Source organism: Dothidotthia symphoricarpi, assembly GCF_010015815.1.
Source record: "Dothidotthia symphoricarpi CBS 119687 unplaced genomic scaffold P153scaffold_18, whole genome shotgun sequence".
Lineage (NCBI taxonomy): Eukaryota > Fungi > Ascomycota > Dothideomycetes > Pleosporales > Dothidotthiaceae > Dothidotthia > Dothidotthia symphoricarpi.
This window is the reverse complement of record NW_022985025.1, coordinates 685,514-713,374: the sequence shown is the minus strand read 5'-3', so window position 1 is coordinate 713,374 and position 27,861 is coordinate 685,514. Positions and strand designations below refer to the sequence as shown.

Here is a 27,861-nt window from a genome sequence, read left to right as displayed (position 1 = left end):
CACGCGACTTTCTGAGATTTCTGGCACCAATCAACGAAGCGAAGTCCCCGCTTTTTGCGAACCCCTAGCTCGGGACCACTCCACAGCATCGCTCTGGCTTCCTCCAAACTCCAGCCCTGGAGCATACATCAAGGGTTCTGCATTTCATTTCGAGTTCTCCCAGTTGGAATTTTGATCCCCATTTGGCGCTGTTTCCTAAGCTGCTGCCGGTTTATAATATGGCTTCAATCTGCCGTGCGCGGCTTCTCTCTGATCTCAGTGGGAAGACTGCGTGCGATAAAGAGGCAACCTCCTCGGATGGGCGGTTGTGCGCGTTCCACTCGCGCCAATGTCAAGGTAGAGTTATCCTGTGAACCCGAGCATGCAAAGCAAACACTGTTTGATGGACGAATTGCAAATCGCTGGGTCTCAAGCGCAACACAGGTATACTGACGCTCCGCAGCCCTGTATCGAGGCTACAAAAAGCGCAATGCTGAGCTCGACTCGCTGTCAGAAGCACCGCCATTGTACCTCTCGAGTAAGAAGACATCAGTAGTAACATACGACTTCACGGATATCAGCGAGGAAACTACGCTCCGACAAATTCACGATTACCTATTTCGCAAGTATAATCTGCTCGATCGTGTGATTCGCGCTCGAAGTCTGCATCACAGCCATTTCTTTGCTATTGACAATGACTACGGCCACGCGAAGTACCTCGACAGGCTGCAAAATGAGAGACATGTCATGGTCAAGGCCTTGGAGAAGCTTGGGAAGAGAGCTGCTGCAGTCATGTATGAGCAGAAGCAGTGGTTCGATTGGGTCAAGAAATGTCAGGAAGAAGAAGAAAAGCAAGGGGAAAACGAGAGCAAAAAGGTCAAGCTCGAGTCGCTCCTGCTCAAACGGCACCAGAAAGAGATCGACCGTCACCAGAAAGAGGTTAGGAGGAAGGAGGATAGGAAGCGAGAAGAACAGTTTCTCGATGAAACATACAAACAACGTCTGTCAGAGGAAGAAGAGCAAGAGGAATGGGACCCTATCCAAGACATCAACGGCTACGAACGCGACAACTATATCGATCTTATCAAGTTCTTTCTCATGCTGGAAGATGAAGCTGAGGAAACTGAACCTGCCCAACTCGACGGAGCTGCTGACACGAAACCTGCTGGGAAAGCTCTATCGAAATCGGCAAAGAAGCGCCAGAAAGCGAAAAATGCCGAACTCAAAAAGATGGCAGAGCCCGCATCGCAGACCGGTGAAGGGAGGGGCGCGAACGTCATTGAAATGGAGACCAAAGTTCAGATGAGGGAGAGGTTGCGGCAGCCAGTCAAGTTCGAGCGAGCCAAGGGCTGGTACGTGGAAGGCGGCGGCCCTGTAGGGCTTGATGCTTCGACTCCCATCCTGCCCGAGGAGGAGATAGAAGCGCTGCTGGATGAAGTTGCTGAGATAAAGAACTTCATCTTTTGTCGGCTACTCTTGTCCCAGGCCACGCTTCTCCCGGTTGCACTTGAAGCCGCCAGTATAGACGAGTTCTTAGCCCATGACCAAGTCACTCGAGAGCATCTGCGAGACTTGTGCCTCAAGCTGGAGCGGCCTGGCCTGCAGGATGTTCGTGACGCGTGTGCAGACTTCATTCGGGAAAGAGACGGAGTCGAAGAGGAAGAGTCAGAAGAACCTACGGAGGAGACAGACGAGCAAGGAGAAGGAGGAATTCCAGAGAAGTACAGACTAGTCTCCAGAAACGGGGACCGAATGCCGGAAAAGTACCAGACTAAGAGAGAGAAGGCAGCCAAGAAAGCGAAGAAACAGCCACCCGGGATGTTCAACTCCGAGACGGATGGCGTTCTTGACTTCGGGAAAGTTACGGACGAAAAGAAATACTCCCGGAAGCGGATGCGTATCAAGATATGCGGACGATACATGTACAACTATCCCAGTGAGAAGGCCCTCAATCGAGGCGGATGGTTCCACTTCTCAGTCATCGCTAAAGACTCTGACCTCTTCGACGCTGTCGAGCTTTGCCGCAACTGGAACGAGTTCTTCGAGCTCAACATCCTGTGCATGTACCACTACTTCCCTGCACCAAAATGGACGCGCTTCATTGGAGATTTGCCACGCCAGCAACTACTGCAGCTGGGCTTCATACCGTACTTCAGCGGCGACAAAGCAGAGAACGTCACAAACTACTTCCAGACAGGGAGTCGTGGCATGGCACGTCGGGCGCACTCGATTGTCGAAATGAGGAACTTCATCTGCGGTCATATCAAGCGCGACGACCCAGTAAGCCGCCGCTTCATCCAGTACCTGGCTTTGGAGACGTTCGAGCTTCGGGCGTTGGTTCGAGATCGCAAGACGGGGCGTATTTTGATCACTCCTCCTGAGGATGAGCTTTGGATACTCCGACAAAAGAGCGGATGGGGGAGAGCTGCTCGCAATGAGTTCGATATTCTTGGAGAAATTGGGCCTACCTTCTTTGAACAGATGGACAAGTCGCGCAAGTGGCACTTTGGCTTTGCCGAGGTCTATGATGTGTATGTCTGGGATTCCAGTCCTGGTCGATCGTTTCTTATCCTCCAGAGGAAGCTAGAAGAGGTAAGCCCTCACACGTCTTGCTGAGAGTTCTAGACAACGCTAACCAGACCAGATCCTCACCCGTGCTATGCGAGTCCACAAGCTGAAGGACATGTTCTCGCAAGCACGGCCCATTCTTGCAACGATCACAAAAGACCCCAACACAGAACGTTGTCGCAGCATCAAACCGGATGAGCAGGTTACGAGCATGTGGGATGATCTTGACAAGACGGCAGTGATATGGGAGTGGTCGACGCAACACGGGGCTAAAGAGACGGAGTTTGAGCCGCGATACACAGAAGCCGACGAGCTTGAAGATGCCCTTCTTTTCCCGCTAGAAGCCACGGGCGAGATGGCGGACAATCTGTTCCGCAACAATCCAAGCGCGATGGAGATTTTTGAGAAGCAGTCGATTGACGTCCGCACATTCGCTGCGGATCTGGATACTGACGACGAATTCTCTGGTTCTGAAGGGGATTTCGACTCGGATATGGACGATGAAGCGTTCGAGGACGACGGAGAACTCGACGGCCTCGAAGACGACGACAACGACGAAGACTGGGACACGGAGGAGGGCTCGTCCGACGGGGAATACGGATATGTTCACAAGGGAGAGGTTGGAGCCGCAAATGAAGCCATCGACGTGCTGACCAAGATGTTCAAGGGGTCGAGCTTCCGCGAACCAGACTACTTCTTGTCTATCATTCGCAACCCCTCAAAGGCAAACCAGATTCCCGAGTCGATCAGAAACAATCCTGCAGACTTCATGGCTAGCCTCCGAATTGCGCTTAGAAGCCAGAAGGCCTACGACAGCAGTCACATAGGTATCGAGGCAGACTTCCACCGACATTTGGACCGTCAGAAAAGCAAAAGTAAGCATGTTCGATGTTGGTGGCGTGAAAAAGGCTAACACTTCTTGCAACAGTTTTCAAGCATAGCTGGCACATGGCAGACCAGGAACCCGATGCGTTTGCACACTACTATGGACAGATGTTTCTGTTCAACGCCATGGAAGACTACGTCATGACCAGTGGGGTTGATCCCGGCCCCTTTGAACTCTGCAAGTTCATGCGCATGAAGGATTTGTTCCTCGAGGAGCGAAGGATTGTAGACGATGCTTTCAAGGCCTACGCCTCCATTGCTGCTTTCTTCAAGACGGAGGCTTTCCTCGCCTCTGAAGATGGCAAGCCGTTCAGGGAATCGAAGCTGCTCAACCAGGCGGAGAGAGCAAAGCAGGTCCCGGATCGCAGGACACATATGAGCAACAAAACGATGCCCACTTCTTTCTGGCGTGACTGGGATAAGCTGCTGAAAGACAACGGCAGGAGGACTAGAGACACTGTCGAGGATATCTTTCCCACGGAATGGCGCAATGCTATCCGTCCTATCATCATACGCTGTAGGTTCACGTCACTTTATCTTCCATTTTTCACTTTACCCACTCTTGCGAGTCACCGCCAGGACTCGGTCTTTTGTTTTGGCTGACTACCAAAATGGTTGAGCTGCAGCTCCCGCGCTACAACATGTCGTGCATGAACTAACGCAGCACCAGTATTCCGAGCAGGCATCATCTGCCAGTCCTACGCTGGCGCAGCAGCAGGCATAGCGGTGGCTAAGGCGGAGCCTGGACGACCAACGGACCTGTACATCGACTATCGCGCAGGCATTCCAGTATCGAAGATAGTGTCGCATCTAGCCGACCCAACAACGCTCGACCGGGATTTCATCGTCGAGAAGGCCCGTCTATTCCAGAGCCTGGAAAGGAACGCGACTTTCTCAGTGCTGAGATTGTGGTCGGCGCCTCACTGTAAGCTAGCGTGTAGAGTCGTGCCTGTAGTACCCGTGTCTAACTGCTTGCTAGTCTACCCGCTCATGCTCGGGATCGATAAGCGACCGATGTGTGCGTTCTTGGACGATCGAGGGCGCTGCTGGGAGTTCAAGTTCATCCCCAAGGACATGCCGTACAGCGAGTGGTCTATCCACCAGCAACTGTCGCTCAGACTCGAGCCGTACAGGAGGATCTTTGGCTACCAGGTCGTGGTTGCAAAAGACCTAGTGCTCATCATGGGCAGGAACGAGAATAACACCAGGCAGCTGAGCGAGGCCGTTACGTGGGCCATCCAGACTAAGCCGTGGAGGCTGGAGGTGGACTTTTGGCGGAGCTTCGTCAACGTGGATGTGGAGTTCTTGGAGGAATTGGATCCGAGGTGGCTGGAGTAGAGGGCCTTGTCACAGGCCGTCGCGTCATCTATCACAAGCCTGCTGGAGCGCCGGGGAGTCACATGCAGCACATGCTTATCGGTCGGGAGCTTGCATGTAGGGCTGCATATGCTCAACAAGCCCTCGTATCGAGTGCGGTGGTCGCACAGCAGGATGGAGACGTGCAGACTCGAAGGTGCACAGGCCGACATACGAGGGCTGCCTGGATGCTTGTTTACGATGGTGAAGGTCTCCGCCATGGATTGATAGACAACAGTGCAGATCCATGCATGGCGATCCACAGCAAGGAACTTCTCCAGTCGTTTGGCCTGTGTCCTGGTGAGCATTGGCTTTCAACATCAGCACGACGAGGGTTGCAGTGTTGTTGGAAGCGGGCAGCAGACAGCAACCGTCACGACATGAGCCACAGACGTCAGGACGGGGTGAATTGTCAGGCTCGGCAGGTGGAGGCGCGTTGCTTCTGGAACGGTGGTGCAGGCTGCGCTTGCCGGTTCAGGCTCGCTTAGAGGTAAACGAGGGCTCGTGTGGGGCTCGACCAGGCCAGAAGCGTAGCGGTAGACACAGCTGCGACGGCACTTTGAGAAGCCTGAGCAGGTGAAATTTGAGCAGCCCTGCCCTCTCTGCTGCCTGCCTGCCTGCCCGTACATGAAGCCATCTTGCCGAGTTCCCTCCCGCGAGTCTGCGTCAGAAGCAGAGGTTCGCGTCGGCCAGCTGCCTAAGTGAGAACAGCGCGGAGGCAAAAGTCCGGTGACCATTGCGGCTGTCCAATAAATCGCCGTCTTCTCCGCCAGGTACGCGCTTTCCGCACTGCCATCACCTCGTTGTCGTCGTCGTCGTCGCTGGAACATGGACTGCGCACAGGTCGACTGACGTGCCAGGCAAGACGACGTACACACCCACACGCTGCCCGTGTCTGCCCAGGACGTCGCCCCGGGCTCGAGTCGTACCCGCTACCGCTCATTCGTTCTGCGCGGCCGACGATCGGAGCTCCAGGCCACGGCAAGCAGCGTGCTCTGCGCTCCGTCCATGCTTCTACACGCCGACCCGGGCCTCGCCGAGGTTCCAGGCTTTGACAAGGAGCAATTGGACAGCCTGGCCCGCAGCGTCGAGCTGAGGCGGCAGCAGCTCGAGCAGGACATCCGCGCCTACATCCAGCGCAAGCAGGACGAGCTGCGCAGCTATGAGCATCAGGTAACGCCGTCCCCCTGCCCGTGTCGCCGCGGCGGTGCCTCGTATCCGCGACCTGGGAGCTGATTCAGGCGCAGCTGCTAGATTCCTACCGCGCAAACGACGCCGGTGCGAAAAGCGAGCCGGCGTGTGCTGCAGCGAGCTCCGAGACGGACGGCCGCGCGAAGAAGACCAAGCACACGCGCGTCCACAAGCGCGAGCGCGAGCTCTTCACCTTCCTGCCGCTGCTCGACGCCCTCGCCACGTCGCCGCCCACGCCCAAGCGCGAGAAGAAGCCCAAGCAGGAACGGCCCGAAGGCGCACCGCCCACGTCGACTGCCGCCGCGAGAGATGCTGAGACGAGCACCGCGCACACCACCACGACGGACATGTCGAGCCCCACGGCGGGCACCGAGCACGCCCGCAAAGCTCGCCGCGCCCCGACCAAGAAGTCGGCACTGCGCACCACAAACACGCCGCGCCCGCGCAGGAAGAGAGTCAGCCTGGCCATCGACGACCAGATCGTCCTGCCCGCCGACACCATCGTCGAGCCGCCGCTCACCAGCCCCAGCGAGACGACATCCACCTCCAACTCGACCGCCTCGCTCGACGACTGCATAGACCCGCGCCTGACCCACACCGAGGTCCTGCCTGCCACCGCCCCCGCCGCCGCCCCCCGCGACGCAGTCCACCATAGCCTGCCCCTCACCATGACGCACCACAGCGGCTCGCCCACCAAGCCCCTCACCACCCTCCCCTCGGCCCCCATGTCCCTCGACTCAGACCCGCCCCCGCTGCTCCAGCCGCGCGCCCCCTACGACTTCACGCCCGCGCGCGTCGAAAAACTGCCCCAAGACGACGCGCCCAGCATCCCCGAGGAACATGAACAGGAACTAGAAGACGTCGAGGAGGATGACCATGACGGTGAAGAAAGCTTCACCACGTACGTCGGCGGCATCTCGGGCTCCGGCCATTCAGACGTCAACCAGGCCGGCAGCTACGGATACCCCAGCAGCCTCGGCGCGAGCTACCTCGAGAGCTACATGATGAGCCGTCCGCTGAGCGTGAGGATGGCAGCGGCTGAGAAGGCGGAGCTCGGCAGGGAGGAGAAGCGCGTCATGCTTGAGCGGAAAGAGGAGGAGGAGGAGTTTGATATGGAGCGCGTGGCGAGAGCTGGGGCTGAGGCTGGGATAGCGGATGAAGACGATTTTATGGGGAGTATGGATGACTTTTGAAATGGATACACGTCTTGGATATGCGTGGGGGGGATCGCTGGACGGCGTTGGAATTGCGGTGCTTGGGTGGGCGCTGGATGACGGCGTTCCATCGGGTAACCACCATGTCCACTGCTCGAATCTGTACATAGAGGTGGTGTTTTTTGTCATGTCGATGGTTTGAATAATACCAGAACTGCACATCGCTTCCACGACCATGAGAGACTGGGGGCAAAGGCTCTCTATTCGCGTGGCTGGTAGTCTATAGCCCGCTGAGCACAATTCTATCTATAAATCTCCGCTATCCGAATTCCATCCTGGGTATCCCGTTCCTGTTACACCGTAGCCAATCCAAGTCTCTGCGTCGAATCATGAAGCTTACATCTGTCCTATAGGCGCTCCAAAGTTCAGCGGCGGGCTCTTCAGGATAACGCCGTCGACGGGTTTGATGTGGTCTGACGGCCGCCGCGAAGTCGTGGATCCTTTCCTGCTGGCTGACCGGCCATTGTGGGTTGCCCGTGTGGGCGACGACCCTGACGCTTGATGTGACTCTTGTGCGTCCTGGGGAGAGAATCGCTCCTGCTGCTTGGCAATCCTCGCCAGCACGTCGTCCAGAGCTTCCAAACCGATCGTGTCTTCAGCGCCCTGCGTTGGGTCCGAGGGCAGGCTTAGCGGGCCAGTGAGACTGATATCCAGTTGCGGTGTGGCAGAGCGGCTCTCGTCGTCTACTGTCGATAGCATGGACAGGTTGGGGATTGGGGGAGTATGTCCAGCGTGGAGTCTATTAATGGCAGGGAGCGGCGTGAGAGCGGCGTGGGTCGGCGGGGGAGACGGTAGGATCTCATCGTCGAGGACTGCGAGCTCGTCGGCCATGGAAGAGGCGACGGGCATCGACCTGCGCTTAGCCGGGACTTGGTCGTCGAGGACCGAGAGCTCATCGTCAGGCAGTACGTTGGCAGGCAAATCGATATGCGCAACAAGTCCAGAGGGATTCCTGCGTCTCTCGAGCAGTGACATAGTACGGGAAAGGCTCTGTTCTTCTTCTGGCGATGGTTCACCGGGAGAAATAGCGGCGATATTCTCGACCTGGAGTAGAAACTGCGGTTTCTCTGTTATCATCATATCGTCGGGCGGCGTGGGCGTGTCTGCAGGAGGGGAGAAGAGGGCTTCAGGACGAACTGTAGCGCCCCTTGTAAGTCCCTTCCATTTAGTCTGCGTGCCCGCATCACAGTAATTCGACTTTGGGCTCGCCATGGTGAGGGACGCGAATGCACGCTAGGGCCACGTTAGTCGCTGCCCCAGAAAATTGCGCGGTAGACCAACGTAGTACAGGTGCTATGGAACGTGGGCGTAAAATGTCAAACGTCAAACAACGGCAATTGCGGGTGTGCTGGTCCAGGGCCGGTGTCAAGCGAACGGCGGCGAGATAAGCGGGCGTCGAGTGCGCGGGATAAGACTGCGAGGGTGGTGAATGTGTCGGCGTGCGCTGTGCTGCCAGGCGTTTCTTTAAGTAGAGTCTGCCCGCAACGCGGTGAGGAAGGAGGCGCGACCACGATACGTCACCAATCGCGGCAGCTGTCGTCGGCCGGTACCTGAAAGTGCCCCACCCATGCTTTCTGCCGATCTGCTTGAGCAAGCATTTCACCACCAAGAGTCCCCTACCGTAGCGGCCGGTTTCACCGTGGACGTTGCTTCCTGGACTCCAAGCCACATGCGTGACCAGAGTGGATCCATGTCATCATGCCGGACAGGACCCTTTCTTGCTGGCGAGGGGCGCGCACCTCACAAACTCGTGAATCCGTTTGTATCGCGTCGAGGTCGAGTTCCTGCCATCGCCCGACCTCCCTAGGATGAAATCCGCCTTTCCTATAGTGGACAAGCAACATTACAACACAAGAACTTCATCTCGCGTCCTACGTATTGAGTGAGTGCGCGGCCCGGAAAGAGCTCGGGTCATCTGGTTTCCATTCCGCCTTGGACGACGTGACGTGAGGAGAGGGGTAACGAGATAAGTTGCTGAGTGAGCTTACACCTTCATCATCGTTGGTTATCTTGCTTTCACTTCTGTCGGGTCTCGAACCACCTACACCAAGTATCCACCACCAAATTGCATCGCGCCTTCTGGAGAGAAACGAGTCATATCTTGAAATTAGAGTTGAACCACACATTCGTCGTTAATCTACCCGCTTTCGAGGTTGTCTGTTTGAGAGCTGCAAGGCTTGGTGAAGCTATCAAGTTTCATCACTCCACACGCGTTCCAGCTACCACAGCTGCCTTTTCTGGTCTATAGCGCCAAAATCGAGGGATCGAGTGACAATACAGCGACTCAAAAAATACAGGACAGCCGTCACCATGGTTGGACCTGCAAACTCAGTCAACTCACCACGCACGAACTTGGCGCAAAGAGACCCCCTAATGACGGCCGTCAAACATGCCGTAAATGGTCCGCGCAGACTATCCATCCCATACATGAACAGCCTGTCCGCGTCAGAGGAAGAACTACAGCCCTTTCCCGAGCCAGAGATCTCCACCATAGCTCTAGAGCAGAAGCCCATGGCAAGACTCCACTACACATACTACCCACCCTCCCCATCACAAGGAAACGTCACAAACCCCTTCTCGCAAACCCTCATCGTATTCCTCAACGGCCTGATGCTGCCCAGGAGTTCGTGGGACGAGACGATCCGCAGCTTTCTGGAGAAGAGAATCGCAGGCCAACTCCCCTATCCAGCACTCCTCAGCTACGACCGCTACGGACAGGGCGAGTCTGACCACGACCCGGCGGACAAATACCCCCCGCCATGTCATGGCCACGATGCAATGTCGGCCGTCTACGCACTCAAGCAGCTCACCCTGCAGATCTGGAGAGACCACATGGACTCGAACCACAAAACCCACTACCCCTGTCTGATCTTCGTCTGCAACAGCATCGGCTGCGCAATCGCTCGTCTCTTCACGCAAACATACCCCGGCACGGTATCGGGCCTTCTTTTCCTCGACAGCATCATGGCAAACTCGGACGGCCTGTCCATCTGGCCCAACCCCGACGCCCCAGACTTCGACCCCAACACCCTCCCATCTGGCGTCAGCGAGTACGACGTGAGAGAGGCGCGCGCAAAATGGAGCGCCATGTTCCACCCAGACGTCCCCAGCATGGAGGGTCTCTCGCGCAGCAATCTAGCGAGACTACTGCCGTACGACGACGTCCCGAGACTGGAAGGCTATCTGGGAGAGGGCCCCTATCTGACTGTCGTGGGCCACGATTGGGCCACGTTTGCTGAGCAGTCTTGTACGTCGTTCTCTTTTTCCTGGAAGTTTCTATTAGCATTCTAGCTGACTTGTCAATCAAGATACGTCCGCCCTCCGTATCCCTAGGACCCTCACAATGACGTACGCGAATCCTGCTTGGCGCGTCTACAACGAAGGCCTCGTGCGCATCACGGACGAGGGACGAGCTATTGGCCCGATTGTAGCTGTGGGCTGTGGGCATTTCATCCAGAGGGACGGGCCGGGGTTTGTAAGCGACGAGATGGTTAGTTTGCTGGATCGCGTAGTGAACCGTGTGGAGCAGGTCAGTGAGCGGGTGGGGTTTGGCGGGTGATTGAGCGAGCGAATAGTAAAAAGGAAAAGTGGAGCATGACGGCGCTGGAAATGGATTTCGTCTTCCGTGAAGAGTCTGTCACTCAGATAGTGTACATATTTCTACATGAAGGTTGGTCGTTTCTATGTGATGTTATCAAATGCCTTGCGTTACCGCTCCGCTAGCATGTTCTTGATCGACGACCAGTACCTGGGCTCGACCTCGTCCTTCAGCTCCTCTTTCGCCAGCCACTTGTAGTCCTGCAGACCGAGCTTGTTCTCCTCCAGGTTGATCTGCCCTGCCATGATGCGCGCTTTCAGGAAGAAGGTCTTGGCGCCGTACTCGGTGAGGCCTGTGGGCTTTGTTTCCGCCTCGGGGTACTCGAGCTGGTATTGGCCGATGGGGACGTGGCCGACGAGCCAGGTGTTCATGTTGATGCCGCCGGAATGGGAGAGGATGCGTTGCGCTGCCTATAACAACATTAACAGCCATTTCTTGCACGAACGTGGACAAACTCACCCCATGCAGATTCTCCTCGTCCAGCCTGTCCTGCGGAAACTGCCAGTTGCCCTCCTTGTCCTTGACTAGCAGGTACAGCGTCCTCTGCAGCGCGCGGTTCAAGCTCTTCGTATCGTTCTGCAGATCTGCCTCTGTGACCCTCGGCATGGGCCTGTCGACGGGCTCGTGGTCGACCTTCTTGCTCGCGGCCGTGGTGGCTGTTTCCTGAGCATCTGCGCCGGTTGTCTCGGCATCCTCAAGCAAGCGCTCAACCTGCCATTCGAAGTTGCTCTCCTGTGCTCCCGTGAGGATCTCGTCGTTCCACGCCTCGTCGCCGTAGCCCTTGTACCGTCCGATGTCGCGGGCGGGCGTCAGCCGCTGCTTCATCTTGCGCTTCCATTCTAGATCTGCGGGGGTGCGCTTCTTGAAGTAGAAATAGCGTGTGAAGGGCAGGGCGAGGCGCTCGTTCAGACGGCGTTGGTAGAGGAAGTAGGCCGACTCGAAAGGGTGCAGGTCGCGCGTTAATTGCGGCGGGCGGGAGAGGACGACGCCCGCGTTGACGGCGTAGGAGGGCTGCGGAGACGTCTGGGCAACGGGGGGGATGTGCTGGTCTGACGACTGGACGGCTGCGGCGGCAGCAGTGGCATACGTGTTGCGGGAGATGGAGTCTCTACATGAGCGGCATATGGATTGACCTGTGCCCCTCGCATCAGCACCTCGTTCGTTCGTTCATTCCGCGCCATTGGAAGTATTCCCAACACTCACCCGCTCTCGCGGCCAACCGCCTCGTCGTCTGCTGTCCCGCGTTCATGTCTCCCTCACAGTCACGGTCACGGTACGGTCACTACGTATACAAGCGTCGTGTGCCCCATCGCCGTCGAAAAAGTTCGGGGCGGAGGTGCATTGGGCCTAGCCTGGCCGTGACTAAGCGATACATACCCCCCAAAACTCTGCGCATCGCGCCTCGACGCTTTTCTTTTCTTCATCTTCATACCGGCACCTATCCTTATCCCCAGACTTCTCGCACTGTCATGAGAGTGTGGTCATTTAACGGTGCCCAGAGGAATTGAGCAGTCTTTTTCGCTAGCGGTAACTTCAAAACTATTCCAAGGTGTACAGCTAGATAGATTTTGCTCACATTCATGTGCACGTGTGTCTGTGGTTTTGGTGTGTCTCGTGGGCTTTTGCAGAGTGACTGCGAGTGTTGCGTTGTCTGAGCTTGACAGTGTACCATCTCAGTTGTGCATATCGCGATCTCTCCGTATTCGTTGTCGTCGCCGTGGGTAGAGAGTCCAGCCCGTCTTCATGTCGATTTGGGTGTTGTGATTGCATGTGCAGAGCCTTCTCTCGCTGTGCTGTTCAATAGTGAGAGAAACAACCATATGCTCCTCTGTAAACACGCCGCATAGAACCCACACGTTACAAGCACCTACACATCACGTCTCCAAGTGATGTTTGCATGCATCTTCCTCGTCGGTGATATCTTTCGCCGACGTCGTCTTGGCAATGTGAAACTTTAGACGCGCCCGCGATTGAGCTCGCAGGCACAACACCGACCCTAGATACCCCTCACACACCCACAAAATGTCGCTTTCCATACCCAACGCCCCCAACGCCGGCCTGTTCAAGCAGGGCTACCAGAAGTAACTCACCCGCCTCAGAAATCGAGCCTGTGCACACAGCTAATCACCCCACAACAGCTACGACGCCGAAGATGGAGCAGTCATTCGCAACATCGATGCCTGCCGGACGATCGCCCAGACAGTCCAGACTTCCCTTGGGCCCTACGGCCGCAACAAGATCGTCATAAACCACCTGCAGAAGATGATCCTCACCTCAGATGCGGCGACGATACTGCGGGAGCTCGAGGTCGTGCACCCCGCGGCGAAGCTGATTGTCATGGCATGCCAACAACAAGAGGCGGAGATGGGCGATGCGACAAACCTGGTTATCGTTCTGGCTGGCGAGCTGCTGAAGAAAGCCGAGGAGCTGATACGGATGGGCCTCAAGACAAGCGACATCGTGTTGGGCTACGAGAAGGCACTGACTGCGGCGATGCAGACTCTGGAGGGTATGTTGTGCTCGAAGAAACTGGTCTGTGAGCGGGGCTAACTCTGGTCTAGAGCTGGTATGCGACAAGGTCGAAGATATCCGCTCCCAGAAGGAGCTCAGCAAAGCAATCCGCACCGTCGTTGCAGCCAAGCAGTCTGGCAGTGAAGATTTCCTCGCTGACCTCGTCGCCGAGGCCGTCCTCGCCGTGCTCCCCAAGAACCCCGTCAACTTCAACGTCGACAACGTCCGGGTTGTCAAGATCATGGGTGGCAGCTTGGAGCAGAGCAAGGTCGTCAAGGGCATGGTCTTCGCAAGACAACCAGAGGGCACTATCAAGAAGGCCAGCAAGGCCAAGGTCGGAGTCTTCTCGTGTCCAGTGGACATCTCACAAACCGAGACCAAGGGCACAGTGCTGCTACACAACGCAAAGGAGATGATGGACTTCACAAAGGGCGAGGAGCAGCAAGTGGAGCAGCTCGTCAAGGAGCTCCACGACTCTGGCATGCGCGTTGTTGTTGCTGGATCAACCATCGGCGAACTGGCACAACACTACCTCAACCGCTACAACATCCTCGTCATCAAGGTCCTCTCCAAGTTCGAACTCCGCCGGTTATGCCGCGTCGTCGGCGCCACACCGCTTGCTCGTCTCGGAGCGCCCATGCCCGACGAGATGGGTACCATTGATATTGTGGAGACCATGGAGATTGGCGGCGACCGTGTCACAGTATTCAGGCAAGAAAACGAGCAGACACGAACAGCAACCCTCGTTCTCCGGGGCGCTACTCAGAACCACCTCGACGACGTAGAGCGAGCGATCGACGATGGCGTCAATGTTGTCAAGGCCATCACCCGCGATGCACGATTAGTACCCGGAGCCGGCGCCACCGAGATGCAGCTCATTGAACGGATCAAGGCCATCGCAGACCGCACATCCGGCCTCGCCCAGTACTCGATCCGCAAATTCGCCGAAGCCTTCGAGGTCATTCCACGAACGCTCGCCGAGTCCGCCGGTCTCGACGCTACGGAGGTGCTTGCACGACTATACGTTGCGCACGCCGCACAGAAGGGCCGAAAGGACGACGAGTGGACTGTCGGTGTTGATATCGAGAACGAAGACGGTACGGGCACTCTCGACGCCAAGGAGGAGGGTATTCTCGACCTCTGGGTCAGCAAGAGCTGGGCCATCAAGCTGGCCACCGAGGCTGCGAGGACCGTCTTGAGCGTTGACCAGATCATCGTAGCGAGACAGGCGGGCGGCCCAAAGATGCCTGGGAAGGCGCAGCAGGGCAACTGGGACAACGATGACTAGATGACTTGGCTTGGATGTACATGACACGAAACTGCTTGACTGGAGGTCAATGTATGTAATGATATCAACGTCCTCGAAATGAATGACTCTAAAGCACACTTGTTGCTGCTACACATCTAGTGGGTAGGCATTTAACCTCATCATTGTAGTGTGGTCATCAGTGTAGTGTGATCTGCCATGTAGTCAGTCCATATAACTTTTGACCTTGTTGAGCTATATCTCTCTATCATCTACGTGCGAGACTCGTTCTGAAAGGGCGCCATCTTCTCGGTGTCGGCTTCGAATGCCGCGACACGCGTTTGATGATCATCCCAAACGTCTCACTCCTGCTTGAGGCGATTTCTCTCTAGTTGATACTCCTCGAAAATGCGTCTAAATGGAGCATAGACGTAACCCGGTGGCTGACCTTGTTGTACCCCAGCATCGAGTAGAGCTTAGACATACAGACGTTGGAGAGGTCGTTGATTACCCCATAGACCATGTGAACCGTACTCGTTGGTGACTTGGTTGGATACGAGGACTTGACCAGCGATGGAGCGTCGAACGAACTAAAGGGCTTTACAAGCAGGCTGTCGCTCGTGTCAAGTCACGCGGGTGTCTGAACGGGTTTCGGCTCAAGCACGACAATCTCGTCTCATCGAGCGTCGAGGGCTGATCTGTAGATGATGGCTATGTAGCCGGCACCTGTTCGTGGTATATCGACTAACCGAGAGCCATTATGACTGTGTTGCTTCCAATTGGCTGACGGGCCGAACCGCATGGTATGGCGCAAGCTTGAAGCCAAGAGAACGTCATCGTACTGGTATGCAGCATAAGCAAAGTCACGGGCTCGCCTCGGAAGCGGGGTGGGGGTTTGATGGAGTGGAGCTTACCAATCAGCATTGGAATATTCTCGAGAGCTATGAGAGCTGTTTTAAGGGAGCTCAGTCTCTTGCTTGAGAAACTATTCCAATACCAATTAATTTCACCAATCATCCATCATGTCGAACCAAGCTGCGTGGATCACAGAGGCCAAGAGCAACCCGCTCCAGGTCAAGGAGGCTGCTATGCCGACTGCGGGGAAGGGCGAGGTCGTGGTGAAGAACCATGCTGTTGCTGTTAACCCTGTGGATTGTGCGTACTGTAAAGTTCCTCTTGTCGATGGAGTTTGCTGACTTGAGTAGGGAAGATCCAGGATTCTGGTATGTAGCGCGTCAACCATCCGTGTGAGAGGTGCAACATAACTGATTGAAACAGGCATGTTCCTGCAGAAGTACCCGAATGTCCTGGGCGAGGATGTAGCAGGCGAGGTAATCGAGGTCGGAGAAGGTGTAACGCAGTTCAAGAAGGGCGACCGAGTGCTCGGGTAAGTCATCCATCGTCTGTGGAGACCCATTGGTGGTACTGATCACACGTCTCTAGACATGCTTTCTCCCTCGTTACCAACGACCCAACACACGGCGGCTTCCAGCTCTACACAGCCCTCAAGGCCTTGGTCGTCTCGAAGATCCCGTCCGACCTCTCGTACACCGCAGCCACCGTGCTGCCCCTCGCAATCTCCACCGCAGCAGCCTGTCTCTTCAAGAAGGAGACTCTAGCCCTACCGCTGCCAACAAGCGCTGAGGCCAACCCACCGTCGACTGGAAAATCAGTTCTGGTATGGGGCGGCTCAAGCAGCGTTGGCGCGGCAGCGATTCAGCTAGCCGTCGGCGCAGGCGTGAAAGTCGTCAGCATTGCAAGCAGTCACAATCTCGAGAAGCTGAAGAGCATGGGCGCTACCGCGGCGTTCGACTACAAGTCTTCCACCGTCGCAGACGACATCATCAAGGCGCTTGAAGGCACAGAGTTCGCTGGTGTCTGCGATTGCATTGGTACATCCGACGCTGCAGCAGCCTGGGCACCTGTGTTCAAGAAGTTGGGCGGACGCTATGGAACAGTCATGCCAGGAGCTAAGGGCCTTCCAGAGGGCATCGAGGGCACGAACGTGTTCGCCCCAAGCGTCGCTCTGGACGATCGGTACATTGGCGAGGCTGTCTGGGCGAAGTGGGTGCCAGAAGCGTTGGAGAAGGGCACACTCAAGGCCCTGCCGGAAGCCATTGTGATCAAGGGCGGTCTTGACGCGGTACAGAAGGGTGTCGACGCGCAGAAGAAGGGTGTGAGCTTTGGCAAGATTGTCGTCGAATTGTAGGCGGGTATATCGCGGCAAACTTACTCCGGGAAGGGCTAGCGTAACTGCTGCCTGGACCCACTATAAAGTTTAAAAGGCCTTCGATCGAGCTTCCTCCCCTCATCCTCACCTCTCTCAACCCAGCATCACTCAAGCTCTGTGGCACTCACATTATGCCCGCGCGAGATCTCACCACTTGATCAGTTACTAACCATTCCATCGCACCAGCGTCTCTCCATCCACTCCACACAGCCCGTAAGTCAGTCCAACCTCCCACACCCAGTTTCATGATGAAACATTCCTACGTTCGCAGTTTCCACGCGACCATCAACCGAACCTACGACCGATGGATCATATGAGCGTTGCAACACCTTCCTTGGATGTCTGATATACTCTCACACGTTGCTCTTGTGCATGTTGCTTTGCGGAAAATGTACTGACGCTGTGTAGATTTGACGGCATTGGCGGGGTCGACGGGCTGAGTGTGAGTGTGTTCGTGCATTGTGGGAATGGAAGGTGCTGGGGTATGTCGTCATAGTGGTGAAACGAAGATTGATCTTGTACACTGTTCTTGTCGATGTGGAAATGTGACTTACCTGAATGTTGTTGTATTGGTTGATGGTTACTAGGCATCCAACTACCCTCCCCTCTCCCTCCCATCCCCAAGAAAACTGTCCTCGTCCTCGTCATCTTCCGTACCCAATAACCCCCTCTCATCCTCAACACCGTCCGTCTCCTCTCTCAGCCCTCCACGGCCAACGCCGACCCCCGCACCCCCCTCCTCCCGCTCCTCCTCCATCCCGTTCATGACATACCAAACATCCTTCTTCGTCAGCAAACCCCTGAGCATGCCCCGCTCAGTAAAAAGCACATATCGCAGCCCCAGCCTCTGGAACATGCTGACTGTGAGCTGGAACGACGCCTTAGCATTCAGCGTGATGGGCGTTTGATCCATCCACGGCCTCAGATCGAGACTTGTGGTTGGGTCGCTGAGGGGCTGGTGGGAGAAGTACGCTTCTGTGTCTTCTAGCAAGCCGCGCGAGGGCGCGAGAGCAGACTGCAGCGCGTACGTGAGTTCAGTGCGGGAGATGTAGCCCAGGAGGAGGGCGTCGCGGGAGTTGTCTATGACGGGGAAGCCACGGAAGCGGTGCTCGGAGAGGAGGTGGCGCAGCGACGCGATCGTGTGGCCTGTTGCTGTAATGGCCGTCAGATCCTCGATGCGCGTCATGACATGTGCGGCGGAGACGTCGGGGATCGAGGACCCGTTGTCGTCGCGGTTGTCGAGGAAAGGGTAGCCTTTGAAGTGGATCCAGGATTCGTAGATGCCGCGCGGGGAAATGGCGTCGCCGATCCATTTGCTGATCATGACCGCGATCATGATGGGAAGGACGTATGTGAGCGCGCCGGTGAGCTCGAACATGATGACGACGATGGAGACGGTCATTCGTGTTGTGCCTGCTAGGGCGGACGCAGCGCCCACAATGGCATACGTCCCTGGCGTTACGCAGGGCACGTCTGGTTCGCAGGACCCGAAGATGAAGAGGGATGGTAGTGCTTGCTGGAAGACTTCGACGCTGAGTCCGACAGCGCGGCCGTAGAGACCTCCTATTGCCAGCGAGGGGAGGATGATACCGGCGGGGATCGTGAGGCCAAAGGTCAAGCTTGCGAGGATGACGCCCAGGCCTGCAGAGACCAGGAGCAGAGCAATGACGCCTGTGTTTGCTTTCCCTGATTTACAGAGCCCGAGGGTGTCTTCGGAGAGGTCTGCGCACTCAGCAAAAAGGATATACACCAGTTCGGAGGTTTGGGCTCGCATGAACTTGATGGGATAGTTGACAACTGCTGTGACGAATGCCACCAGAACCACCTCAGTCACTGGCCCTTTCAAGTACGTGCGGTTCTTCCGCCATTCTGCAACGCTCATGTTGAGGTTGATGAACAAACCTCCGAACAAGCCTCCTAGAATGCCTAGCAGGACGAACGGCACCAGTTCGAAATCATGCCATCCGCTGTGGTAGGTAACCTGGTACAAGACCAGCTTGCCAGTGCGGAAGGGATTAGACACTTGCAATGTGACTGCTGCGACCATGGCACATACAAAGCTGCTCCACATGGTTTTGTCTGGGAAGTAGTAGGATAGCTGCTCGAGGCTGAAGAGCACACCTCCGACGGGTGCCCCGAAAGCGACTGAGATACCTGCTGCCGCTGCTGCTGAGAGGACTTCTCGTTTCCTTGCTACAAAGCCGTCAGGAGAGAGTTGCACGCCGAGCGAGGGGGTAGACTGACCTTCATTTCCGTTGACGTTACCGAACAGCTTCATGAACAGGTTCGCTGAACAACACGCCACATGCACCAACGGGCCTTCTTTCCCAAGCCAGAGCCCTGACGCGACTGCGAGGCACTATGAGCGTTAGGAGGTCAACCAGAATAGCTGCTAATGGTCATACCAGGCCAAGTGTCTTCGTAACCAACGTCCAGCCACCCAAGAAATGCCGTATCACGAATCCTCCCAAAACCGTCTTGATCTCGGGGATACCGCTCTGTCTCGCGTACGGTGAGAAGCTGCTAACCAAAAGACTCGCACACGCAGCAAACAGTATCTATTCTTCATTAGCACGGCCATCTTCTCCCCCTCTAGAGCCCCACTCACCGAGAACATGACAAAGAATATGTACTCCACGATCCAGCTCCCAGCTTCAGAATGTATCCCCAATGCATCCCCCCACGGATGCCAATCGTGACACTCAGAGTTCTCCGTATACCCCCAACAGCAAAATCCCTTGTTCAGGTAGAATCGCCCATCGCCATCAACGTTGCTGCAATGCCCCGTCTTCAGGTCGGCGAGCCAGTCACTCGCAATATCGATGAATGCCGCAATTCCTCCACTCAGAATACCCGCAGCCACCAGGATAATCCAGACCTGGCTCGCATCAGCCAGCTGCTTCAGATGCCCCAGTATCCCCGTCGCGCTGGCGTAGAGATATTTCAGCCGCTGCCGTTCTTTCGCATACTCGAAAATCCAGTCTATCGCCGTGAGGTCGTCATAGCCGACTCGCCGCCCGGGGCCTTCGACATACCAATCCAGCCCAGTCGCGTCTTTGGTGTCTTGCAGCTGTTCGCCCGCGGTGCCAGGGGTGTTCAGGTACTTGAGTATGAGCTCTGTGGAGCCATTTCCGCGGGGACTGTTACGGAGCTGCTGAATCCGGGACTGCGGGGTTCGCGGGAGCGGAGAGTCGCGGGGGCTGGAGAGGAATCGCGGGAGACCGAAGGAAGAGGACGTGGCATTCTGTTTGCGCTTGAAGGAGATCCTACGGTATGTGTATTAGCACGGTAGCTTGGGGTCGGAATTGCATTGCGCGTACTGCTCGGGGAGATTGCGTCCCAGTGGATCGTCGGCCAGCAGGGCATCCTCATCGCTGTAGTCGTCCTCGACGGCGGGCTGCTTCCCGTTCGATATGCGACTAGACGATGCTTCAGCCGGTCCACGTGAGGACTGGCTTGATGACGAGCTGGACATCCCCTGGAAGTGTACTCCTGCGCAGACTCGAGCGCATTCTCCAGATAATCGGGTCGTGAGGCGTCAAAGAAGGTGGAGCTCCCTGGTCGCATTCACATGCATAGGGCTGAGGGTTAGGTCTGTGCGCGGAATCGGGAAGCACTCTATTGGCATTCTCATCGTATTTCACACAGCAAAGAGGAAATATAATTTTATTTCAATAATCATCTTCGAAGTATGAATTACACAACCGCTAGCTTCTACTGCCTTTTGAGTGCCTACTCCTGATTGAAGTCGATAACCGCCCTTCCCGCGATCTCACCTAAATCAACGTTAGTATAAAAACCTTATATTGACAGGATAAAAACTACCTCTCCTAAGCTTCTGCACAGCTTCGTTAAATTGGCTCAGTGGATAGACCGTGTAGATAGGCTTCAACAAGCCTCTCTTTGCAAACTCCAAGGTCTTGTCCACGTCTGCCATACTACTCACAAGCGTGCCCCGCACGCTCTGCTTCCTAAAGCACATCATGCTCGGGTCGACAGTCATGGTCAGCGTACCGGCTGGCGGCAAGCCAATGCACATCACCTTTCCGCCGACACGCCCGCCGAGGTACGACAGAGCAGATGGATATGACTGTACGGCGGTAACGAAGACGCCGTGTGCACCGATGCCGTCGCAAATCCGAGCAATCTCCTCAGCAACGTTGTCGACTTTCTTGAAATCGATGAATTCTTCTGCACCACCTGTTTCGATGCAGAGCTTCCTCTTACTTTCACCGGTGTCGACAGCTACAGCGCGGAGGCCCATGGCCTGGCGGCTTGTTAGATGAGAGCCCATACGGCAAAAAGCGTCAATTTACCTTTGCGAGCTGAACGCCCTGCAGTCCTACGCCACCACCCGCTCCTGGAAAGACCGCCCAGTCGCCAGGTCGTAGTCCAGACTCCTTGATTGAGGTGTAGATCGTTGACGCAGCGCACATGATGGGCCCTGCAACAAAATCGTGCACTCCATCCGGAATAAGAGTCGTGTACCTCTCAGGAGAGACGACGTACTGCTTGTACGATCCGTCGACCATCAAACCAGTAGTTACAGCCTTTGCACAGCTAAACAGGTCAATAAGTAGACTTGTGCATGTTCAGGTAGGAAGCTTTACTAGCATTCTAGACCGCCTCGGCAGAGTTCACATGCGCCGCATGTATCTTGAACGGGCTGAGACGACATCAGCTTCTGTAGCGATTGTGTCCTGGCGATTGAACTGTTCATCAAGAGGCTGGCCGGGAGTTTACCTTGAACCCAGCCCGCATGCCTGGCTTCAGTGTCTTGACCGCGTCGCCAACCTTGACGATGACTCCTGCGCCTTCGTGCCCTGCGCACTTGGTACCAAACACCGACATCTTGGGTAGCGCCCAATCGTTCAACATGAAGTGGATATCGCTGTGGCAGATGCCGGTCGCATTGAGTTTTATTAGGACATCGGTTGATCCTGCCCAGCACGTAAATTAAGGCAGCTCAATGAGTGCGTAGAGTTTGGTTACCAATCTCAGGAACCGGGACATCTTGAACCTCGACGTGGAAATCCGGCCCCTCATTGACCACGACGCCTGCCTTGCACGTCTTAGGGATGTCGAACGTTTGAACTTTGTCGTCCGCCATGTTAAGGAACGGAAAGATGATAAAGAGGAAAGTACGAGGTGAGATGACTGCCGAGAATAGCGGGAGATGCTGCCCTTTACCTACATCTACCCCTCCTTATAAGAAGAGGCTAGTTCTAAGTGATGCACCAATGTTGATGAGTAGCACATATGTGTGTAACAACCGGCAGTCGTAACTCCTCATCCCCGCAAACTTCCCTTGCAAATGTTCATAAACTTGAGTCAGCACTTCTGAATCGTCTTCTAGAGCTTGATCGCTGCTGAATCGCTACATAAACGAGGAGCCGTGATCAAGTGAAGCATCACGGTTCCTTCGGTCGTTAGTGCGGGGAAGAGACGAATGTGGGGTTGGCAGGTGACGACATATGGAGGCTCTAGATGCCAGGCGAGGCGAGGCTGCTCAGCACGTGCGGCACGAATTGCTGCCTCTGCAGATCGGTGTCTGGCCACGACAGCTTGCAAAGCATGATGAGCGTTTGTAAAGCGCAGAAATAAACCAAAGCTAGCTGTCTTTGCCATTTTCCTTTGGTATCTATCGGCTTCGGCTTCGGTAGCTCTGATGACGTGAAACATCAATCCGTTGGCTCTGATTTGTCTGTAGCTTGATCGGCCGGAGGATACCGTTCATAGCTCTGCGAGATGAAGACTGCCATCCACGAGGAAATCGAAAGCCAGACATGGAATGTAGTTGCGATTGGCGCATAACCCCCGAAAAGTGAGTCCATTCGTCTTGGAGTGTTGTCAGCCATCAGGGTGTCAAGTGGAGTGAGTGCAGGGCAGACGTGATCGATGCCGCCAACAAGCTAAATTATGCGGAGCGGGGTGGCGGGAGGGGCAAGAGCCAGTGGCATTCCAGACAACCGTGCTTATGAATTGATTGCCCCACTACTTATATCAACGCTGCTCCAGACGGTCGTGATCGCAGCTTGTTCTCTCAACGTCTCCTACACACATCTCACTCAACTACAGCAATCATGTCCAAAGGCGAGTGTCCCATGAAGACGGCCAACGTCGCAGGCGGTGGCACCAAGAACATCGACTGGTGGCCAAACGAGCTCAGGATCAACATCCTGCGCCAACATGACCCAAGGCAGAACCCTCTAGGCGCAGAATTCAACTACGCCGAGGAATTCAAGAAGCTCGACTACGATGCATTGAAGAAGGATCTCAATGCCCTGATGACCGACTCGCAGGAGTGGTGGCCCGCCGACTTCGGTCACTACGGCGGTCTCTTGTGAGTAGCAAGTCGTCAATGCAGTGAGGAATGACGTGCTGACGTTGCTTGCAGTATCCGAATGGCATGGCACTCGGCAGGAACCTACCGTGTCTCTGACGGCCGTGGTGGCGGTGGTGATGGCCAGCAGCGTTTTGCCCCTCTCAACGCCTGGCCAGATAACGTGTCCCTCGACAAGGCCCGTCGCCTCCTCTGGCCCATCAAGCAGAAGTATGGCAACAAGATCTCGTGGGCCGACCTCATGCTCCTCACCGGCAACGTAGCCCTCGAGTCCGTGGGCTGCCCAACCTTTGGCTTCTCCGGTGGACGTGCCGATACCTTCCAGTCTGACGAGTCTGTCTACTGGGGTGGCGAGACCGAGTGGCTGGGCAACGACGTCCGTTACAAGGACGGCAGCAAGGGCGTCGAGGGACAGGGCGTTGTCGATGGCGACCAGCACAAGAAGGACCACAAGGACATCCACACAGCACGCGAACTCGAGAAGCCATTGGCTGCTGCACACATGGGTCTCATCTACGTGAACCCCGAGGGTAGGTGCTCCTTGGAGCGGTACTGAACTCTACCAGAAGCTGACTCTCCTAGGTCCCGACGGTGTCCCTGACCCTGTTGCTGCCGCACATGACATCCGCACGACTTTCAGCCGCATGGCCATGAGCGACGAGGAGACTGCTGCCCTTATCGTCGGTGGCCATACCATTGGAAAGACGCACGGTGCTGCTCCCTCCGAGAACACAGGGCCAGACCCCAACGGCGCCGACATCTCAGACCAGGGCTTCGGCTGGAAGAACAAGCACGGCAGTGGCAAGGGCCCAGACACAATCACCAGTGGTCTGGAAGTCATCTGGACCGGTACCCCCACCAAGTGGAGCAACAAGTACCTTGAGTACCTCTACAAGTTCGAGTGGGAGCTGGAGAAGAGCCCTGCTGGCGCCAACCAGTGGGTTGCAAAGGACGCCGACGCTATCGTCCCCGATGCGTACGACTCCAACAAGAAGCACAAGCCTAGGATGTTGACCACCGATCTGGCATTGCGCATGGATCCCGGCTTCGAGAAGATCACCCGCCGATGGGTGGACCACCCTGAGGAGCTCAACGACGCTTTCATCCGTGCCTGGTTCAAGCTTCTCCACCGTGATATGGGTCCACGAACCAGGTGGGTTGGCCCTGAGATCCCCAAGGAGGTTCTCATCTGGGAAGACCCTGTCCCCGAAGTCGACCACGACCTTGTTGGCGAGTCTGAGATCTCCTCCCTGAAGAAGGAGGTTCTCGACGCTGGTATCGAGCCTTCCAAGCTTATTCGCACTGCCTGGGCATCCGCTGCCTCCTACCGCGGAAGTGACAAGCGTGGTGGTGCCAACGGTGCCCGTATCCGCCTCGCTCCCCAGAAGGACTGGGAGGTCAACAACCCCAAGGAGCTTGCCGAGGTCCTCAAGGCCCTCGAGGGTGTGCAATCGAAGTTCAACGGCTCTGGCAAGAAGATCTCTCTCGCGGATTTGATTGTCCTGGCTGGTGCTGCCGCACTCGAGAAGGCTGCAGGTGTTTCCGTTCCGTTCACACCCGGTCGCACTGACGCGACTGACGAGCAGACCGATGCTCAGTCATTCGAGCACCTCGAGCCCGTCTCTGATCCCATCCGCAACTACGGCAAGGGTACGGAGCGTGTTCGCACCGAGCAGTTGGATGTTGACAAGGCTCATCTCCTCAACCTCACCGCCCCTGAGCTGGTTGTCCTTGTCGGTGGCGCGCGTGCATTGGGCCTCAACTGGGATGGCTCATCCAACGGTATTCTCACAAAGCGTCCTGGCCAGCTTACTAACGACTTCTTTGTCAATCTTCTCGACGTCAACACCTCCTGGACAGGTGCTGACTCCAGCAACCCACCAGAACTATACGAGAGCGTCAACCGTAAGAGCAGCCAGAAGTGGACTGCTACTCGCCACGATCTCATCTACGGCGCACACCCTGAGCTTCGCGCTATTGCGGAATTCTACGCAACGCCTGATAACTCAGACAAGTTTGTGAAGGACTTCGTGGCCGCTTGGGACAAGGTCATGAGCAACGACCGATACGATCTCAAGGCCAAGTCGGTGAGTGGATCGTCGAGTGTTTCGAGCAGGCCTCGTCTGTGAGCGAGTGCATGTATTGCTTTTGTACTGTTTCAAAGCACTCTTTGGGTTCACTCACTGACACATTGTGATAGTCATGAACCCGTACATAGAGTCAACCATGATACCTAGATAGCGAAGTTTCGACACTTGAGTCAGATAGGCAACGGAAACGAATTGTTCAAACTATATGTGCCTCTTTTACCACGTGGTGTGCCTGATTGACATACTCAACTGCCGCAGTTACAAAACCACGGCTATGACATCTCCCGACTGATCGCACAGATCGATGACAGCGACCAGACTTGGACACGACACTAGCCCTCAGATCTCATTCAATCTGTCGGAATTTTGTCTCCAAACTGCCGTGCCTGTCTCACAAACTCACTCGCTCAGACGTTGTTCCGGAACCTGTGTTTACGGGAACACACGAGCGACCGATGCGCAATGCAACCACCCCTGTCGATGAACATGCGTTCCAGTACATCTGCAAACCGAATCTGAAAGCCTTGGGCATCCGTTTGCCATTCCAGGATGTCGGGTTTCGGAAAGTCGCGTAAAACAAGATGCGCCGCACCATGTTTCCGTCAGAAATCCGATGTCGACTCTCATCCGCGCGTCGCCTCGGTATCTCCTTTTGTCTTGAATTATTCCAAAAGACGGGTTTCAGCGGTCGCTTTATTATGCCGAGGCGGGGCTACGTGACATGAGCGTCGTGTTATATTGAAGCATTGCGCGCCATTAACTGATTTCGCTTATTACCTTTTGTCATTTTTATCATACTTCACGTCGTCGGTCCGTCTCTGTGGACCAGAGTATTAGAGTGCAAGGGCTCTATCGTCAGGGTTGGGATCTTTGGGGTTTCGAGAATAGATGGGACATATCATCGATGCAGCGCCTGGAGACGACCGAGGACCGTTGATAAACCGTGTGAGTTTGGGAATGTACACGGTTGCCCTGGCTGTTGTTGCGCTTCGGTATGTCGAGGGTCACATTTCTCCTTTGCAATTACTTACCGTAGGTAGCCTTTTCACCCGTGGGTTTATTGTCAAGAGATTTGGGCTTGATGACATATTCATCGCCGTTGCCATCGTAGGTAAGTCATGCTCATACTGAGTAATGCAGTGGAACTAATGACACCAAAGATCCTCGGCGCTGCACAAACAGTGACAATACTTTTTCAAGTCGAGAATGGGCGCGGGCGCCATGCCAACGAATTACATGTTGAGCAAATGGAGAGGATGTTGATGGTGAATGCGTTTGCATGTAACCTCTGGCCATCCTACTGACTTTTGGTAGTATAGCTGGATTAATATGCTTCTATATTTCGTCGGGAATTGGTATACACACTCTTTCTTCACTGAAGGAAGACATACTAACCTCACCTGCAGGACAGTAAAAATGAGCATCCTGGCACTCTACCACCGCATCGGATCAGGGAAACAAGGACTCCCCTGGACCGTACAATCTCGCGCAGTATGGATGACAGCCAGTCTGATCACCGCATTCACCCTCGCTGTGTTCTTGGTACCTAACCAGCCGTTCATCTTCTCCACAGACCCAGCAACTCATGACAATACCAGGCACAATTCTTCGCATGCACACCCATCTCCTACACCTGGAACATCGAAACCTTACCAAACTCGTGTATCAGCGGCGCAGCGTTCATGCGGTCCTCGGCTGCTATCAACATCGCAACAGACATTGTCTTGCTACTCTTTCCTCTACCTCTACTCCCCTTGCTTGCATTCAACAATCGACAACGAAGTACGGTCCCCCAAATGCATTCTACAATATATTTCGCTCAGCAGCCAACTAAACTCTGCAGCCGCCCTCGCCCTCATATTCTCTATCGGTCTAGTCCCCGTCATAGCATCCACCATGCGTCTCTGCGAGATCGTCATGTCAGGCAGCCCGCTATCCGCCGGTGTATCGTGGCAAGAAGCAGATACTACCTGGTACATCCCCTTCCTTCCCACTCTCATCCAACCCCACCACTTACACGCTATGCTATCTAGGACGTGGGCCTGGGTCCCCGTGTGGTCGCAAATCGAAGTCGACATGGGCATTCTCGCCGCCTCGCTGCCGAGTCTCAATCCCCTTTTCCGACAAGTCTTCGCTGGCTGCTCGGTTAAGGGGTCTGGGTATGTCGCCTCGTTGCCGGAGTGGACAGACGATGGGAAGGATATGGAGAAGGAAACTAGTACTGTGTATACCGCTTATTACGGCGATGGGAGTAAGAGTGACAGCGAGAGCGAGGATGAAGCGGGTGGGGCGAAGGAGTGGAGGCTGGAGTTGGATTTTGAGAAGGAAGGTGAGACTTTTATGAATACTACGATACGTTGAATGTTTGATTGCCGGAGTCTTGGTGTTGAGACATGTTGACCCGTGCTGCTCACTTCTCCTCATCTCGTCAACAACGCAGAGAATACTCTTCGAGTGTGCCTACGCGGACGGATAAGATATGTTAGCTTCCATGTAAGTCGTCACCAGCTGTGCATGCACAAATCACCCCCTCGAGCTTGTGATTGGTGCAGTGTATGTCATAAATTCCATGATTCATATTTCTCAAAGCTCAATATAGCTAAGACAAGTTTTCCGTAATCCGTGATAGATAAGTCCTCCATAGCCCCTG

The 27,861-nt window shown here is 55.4% G+C and overlaps 11 protein-coding genes across 11 annotated transcripts; 7 read left to right on the top strand and 4 right to left on the bottom strand.

Moving 5' to 3' along the window:
- Positions 1-218: 218 nt before the first annotated feature.
- On the top strand, positions 219-4,770 carry P153DRAFT_378428 (uncharacterized protein; the record flags this gene model as incomplete). Its single annotated transcript, XM_033669793.1, has 6 exons — positions 219-336; positions 443-2,571; positions 2,624-3,422; positions 3,476-3,949; positions 4,103-4,357; positions 4,412-4,770. 6 exons carry the CDS (start codon positions 219-221, stop codon positions 4,768-4,770), a joined length of 4,134 nt encoding a protein of 1,377 aa, XP_033520619.1.
- A 1,026-nt stretch (positions 4,771-5,796) lies between these two features.
- On the top strand, positions 5,797-7,172 carry P153DRAFT_378427 (uncharacterized protein; the record flags this gene model as incomplete). Its single annotated transcript, XM_033669792.1, has 2 exons — positions 5,797-5,961; positions 6,036-7,172. The coding sequence occupies 2 exons, from the start codon at positions 5,797-5,799 to the stop codon at positions 7,170-7,172; spliced, it is 1,302 nt and encodes a 433-aa protein (XP_033520618.1).
- Positions 7,151-8,738, bottom strand: P153DRAFT_434007 (uncharacterized protein). Its single transcript, XM_033673055.1, has 2 exons — positions 8,475-8,738; positions 7,151-8,426 (listed from the first exon to the last, which is right to left on the bottom strand). Exon 2 carries the CDS (start codon positions 8,403-8,405, stop codon positions 7,530-7,532), a length of 876 nt encoding a protein of 291 aa, XP_033520617.1. The 5' UTR covers positions 8,406-8,426; positions 8,475-8,738; the 3' UTR covers positions 7,151-7,529.
- A 765-nt stretch (positions 8,739-9,503) lies between these two features.
- On the top strand, positions 9,504-10,752 carry P153DRAFT_388967 (uncharacterized protein; the record flags this gene model as incomplete). Its single annotated transcript, XM_033670800.1, has 2 exons — positions 9,504-10,440; positions 10,502-10,752. 2 exons carry the CDS (start codon positions 9,504-9,506, stop codon positions 10,750-10,752), a joined length of 1,188 nt encoding a protein of 395 aa, XP_033520616.1.
- A 149-nt stretch (positions 10,753-10,901) lies between these two features.
- P153DRAFT_388966 (uncharacterized protein) lies at positions 10,902-12,040 on the bottom strand (the record flags this gene model as incomplete). The annotated part of the gene is made up of 3 exons (XM_033670799.1): positions 10,902-11,201; positions 11,251-11,924; positions 11,995-12,040. 3 exons carry the CDS (start codon positions 12,038-12,040, stop codon positions 10,902-10,904), a joined length of 1,020 nt encoding a protein of 339 aa, XP_033520615.1.
- Positions 12,041-12,779: 739 nt separating this feature from the next.
- Positions 12,780-14,779, top strand: P153DRAFT_347282 (t-complex protein-like protein 1). Its single transcript, XM_033666164.1, has 3 exons — positions 12,780-12,872; positions 12,930-13,300; positions 13,353-14,779. Exons 1-3 carry the CDS (start codon positions 12,814-12,816, stop codon positions 14,588-14,590), a joined length of 1,668 nt encoding a protein of 555 aa, XP_033520614.1. The 5' UTR covers positions 12,780-12,813; the 3' UTR covers positions 14,591-14,779.
- A 791-nt stretch (positions 14,780-15,570) lies between these two features.
- On the top strand, positions 15,571-16,757 carry P153DRAFT_378420 (GroES-like protein; the record flags this gene model as incomplete). Its single annotated transcript, XM_033669791.1, has 4 exons — positions 15,571-15,703; positions 15,754-15,771; positions 15,827-15,935; positions 15,992-16,757. 4 exons carry the CDS (start codon positions 15,571-15,573, stop codon positions 16,755-16,757), a joined length of 1,026 nt encoding a protein of 341 aa, XP_033520613.1.
- A 616-nt stretch (positions 16,758-17,373) lies between these two features.
- Positions 17,374-20,253, bottom strand: P153DRAFT_378419 (uncharacterized protein; the record flags this gene model as incomplete). The annotated part of the gene is made up of 4 exons (XM_033669790.1): positions 17,374-19,137; positions 19,184-19,336; positions 19,387-19,978; positions 20,066-20,253. The coding sequence occupies 4 exons, from the start codon at positions 20,251-20,253 to the stop codon at positions 17,374-17,376; spliced, it is 2,697 nt and encodes an 898-aa protein (XP_033520612.1).
- A 207-nt stretch (positions 20,254-20,460) lies between these two features.
- P153DRAFT_87899 (alcohol dehydrogenase 1) lies at positions 20,461-22,009 on the bottom strand. The gene is made up of 6 exons (XM_033673460.1): positions 21,771-22,009; positions 21,522-21,718; positions 21,389-21,444; positions 21,095-21,338; positions 20,604-21,045; positions 20,461-20,554 (listed from the first exon to the last, which is right to left on the bottom strand). The coding sequence occupies exons 1-6, from the start codon at positions 21,886-21,888 to the stop codon at positions 20,511-20,513; spliced, it is 1,101 nt and encodes a 366-aa protein (XP_033520611.1). The 5' UTR covers positions 21,889-22,009; the 3' UTR covers positions 20,461-20,510.
- An 852-nt stretch (positions 22,010-22,861) lies between these two features.
- On the top strand, positions 22,862-25,413 carry P153DRAFT_323414 (catalase/peroxidase-like protein HPI; the record flags this gene model as incomplete). Its single annotated transcript, XM_033665208.1, has 3 exons — positions 22,862-23,121; positions 23,176-23,651; positions 23,704-25,413. 3 exons carry the CDS (start codon positions 22,862-22,864, stop codon positions 25,248-25,250), a joined length of 2,283 nt encoding a protein of 760 aa, XP_033520610.1. The 3' UTR covers positions 25,251-25,413.
- A 556-nt stretch (positions 25,414-25,969) lies between these two features.
- P153DRAFT_88100 (uncharacterized protein) lies at positions 25,970-27,849 on the top strand. The gene is made up of 8 exons (XM_033673461.1): positions 25,970-26,203; positions 26,252-26,318; positions 26,372-26,476; positions 26,526-26,566; positions 26,618-26,753; positions 26,810-26,993; positions 27,055-27,184; positions 27,245-27,849. Exons 1-8 carry the CDS (start codon positions 26,100-26,102, stop codon positions 27,570-27,572), a joined length of 1,095 nt encoding a protein of 364 aa, XP_033520609.1. The 5' UTR covers positions 25,970-26,099; the 3' UTR covers positions 27,573-27,849.
- The last annotated feature ends 12 nt before the right edge of the window (positions 27,850-27,861 follow it).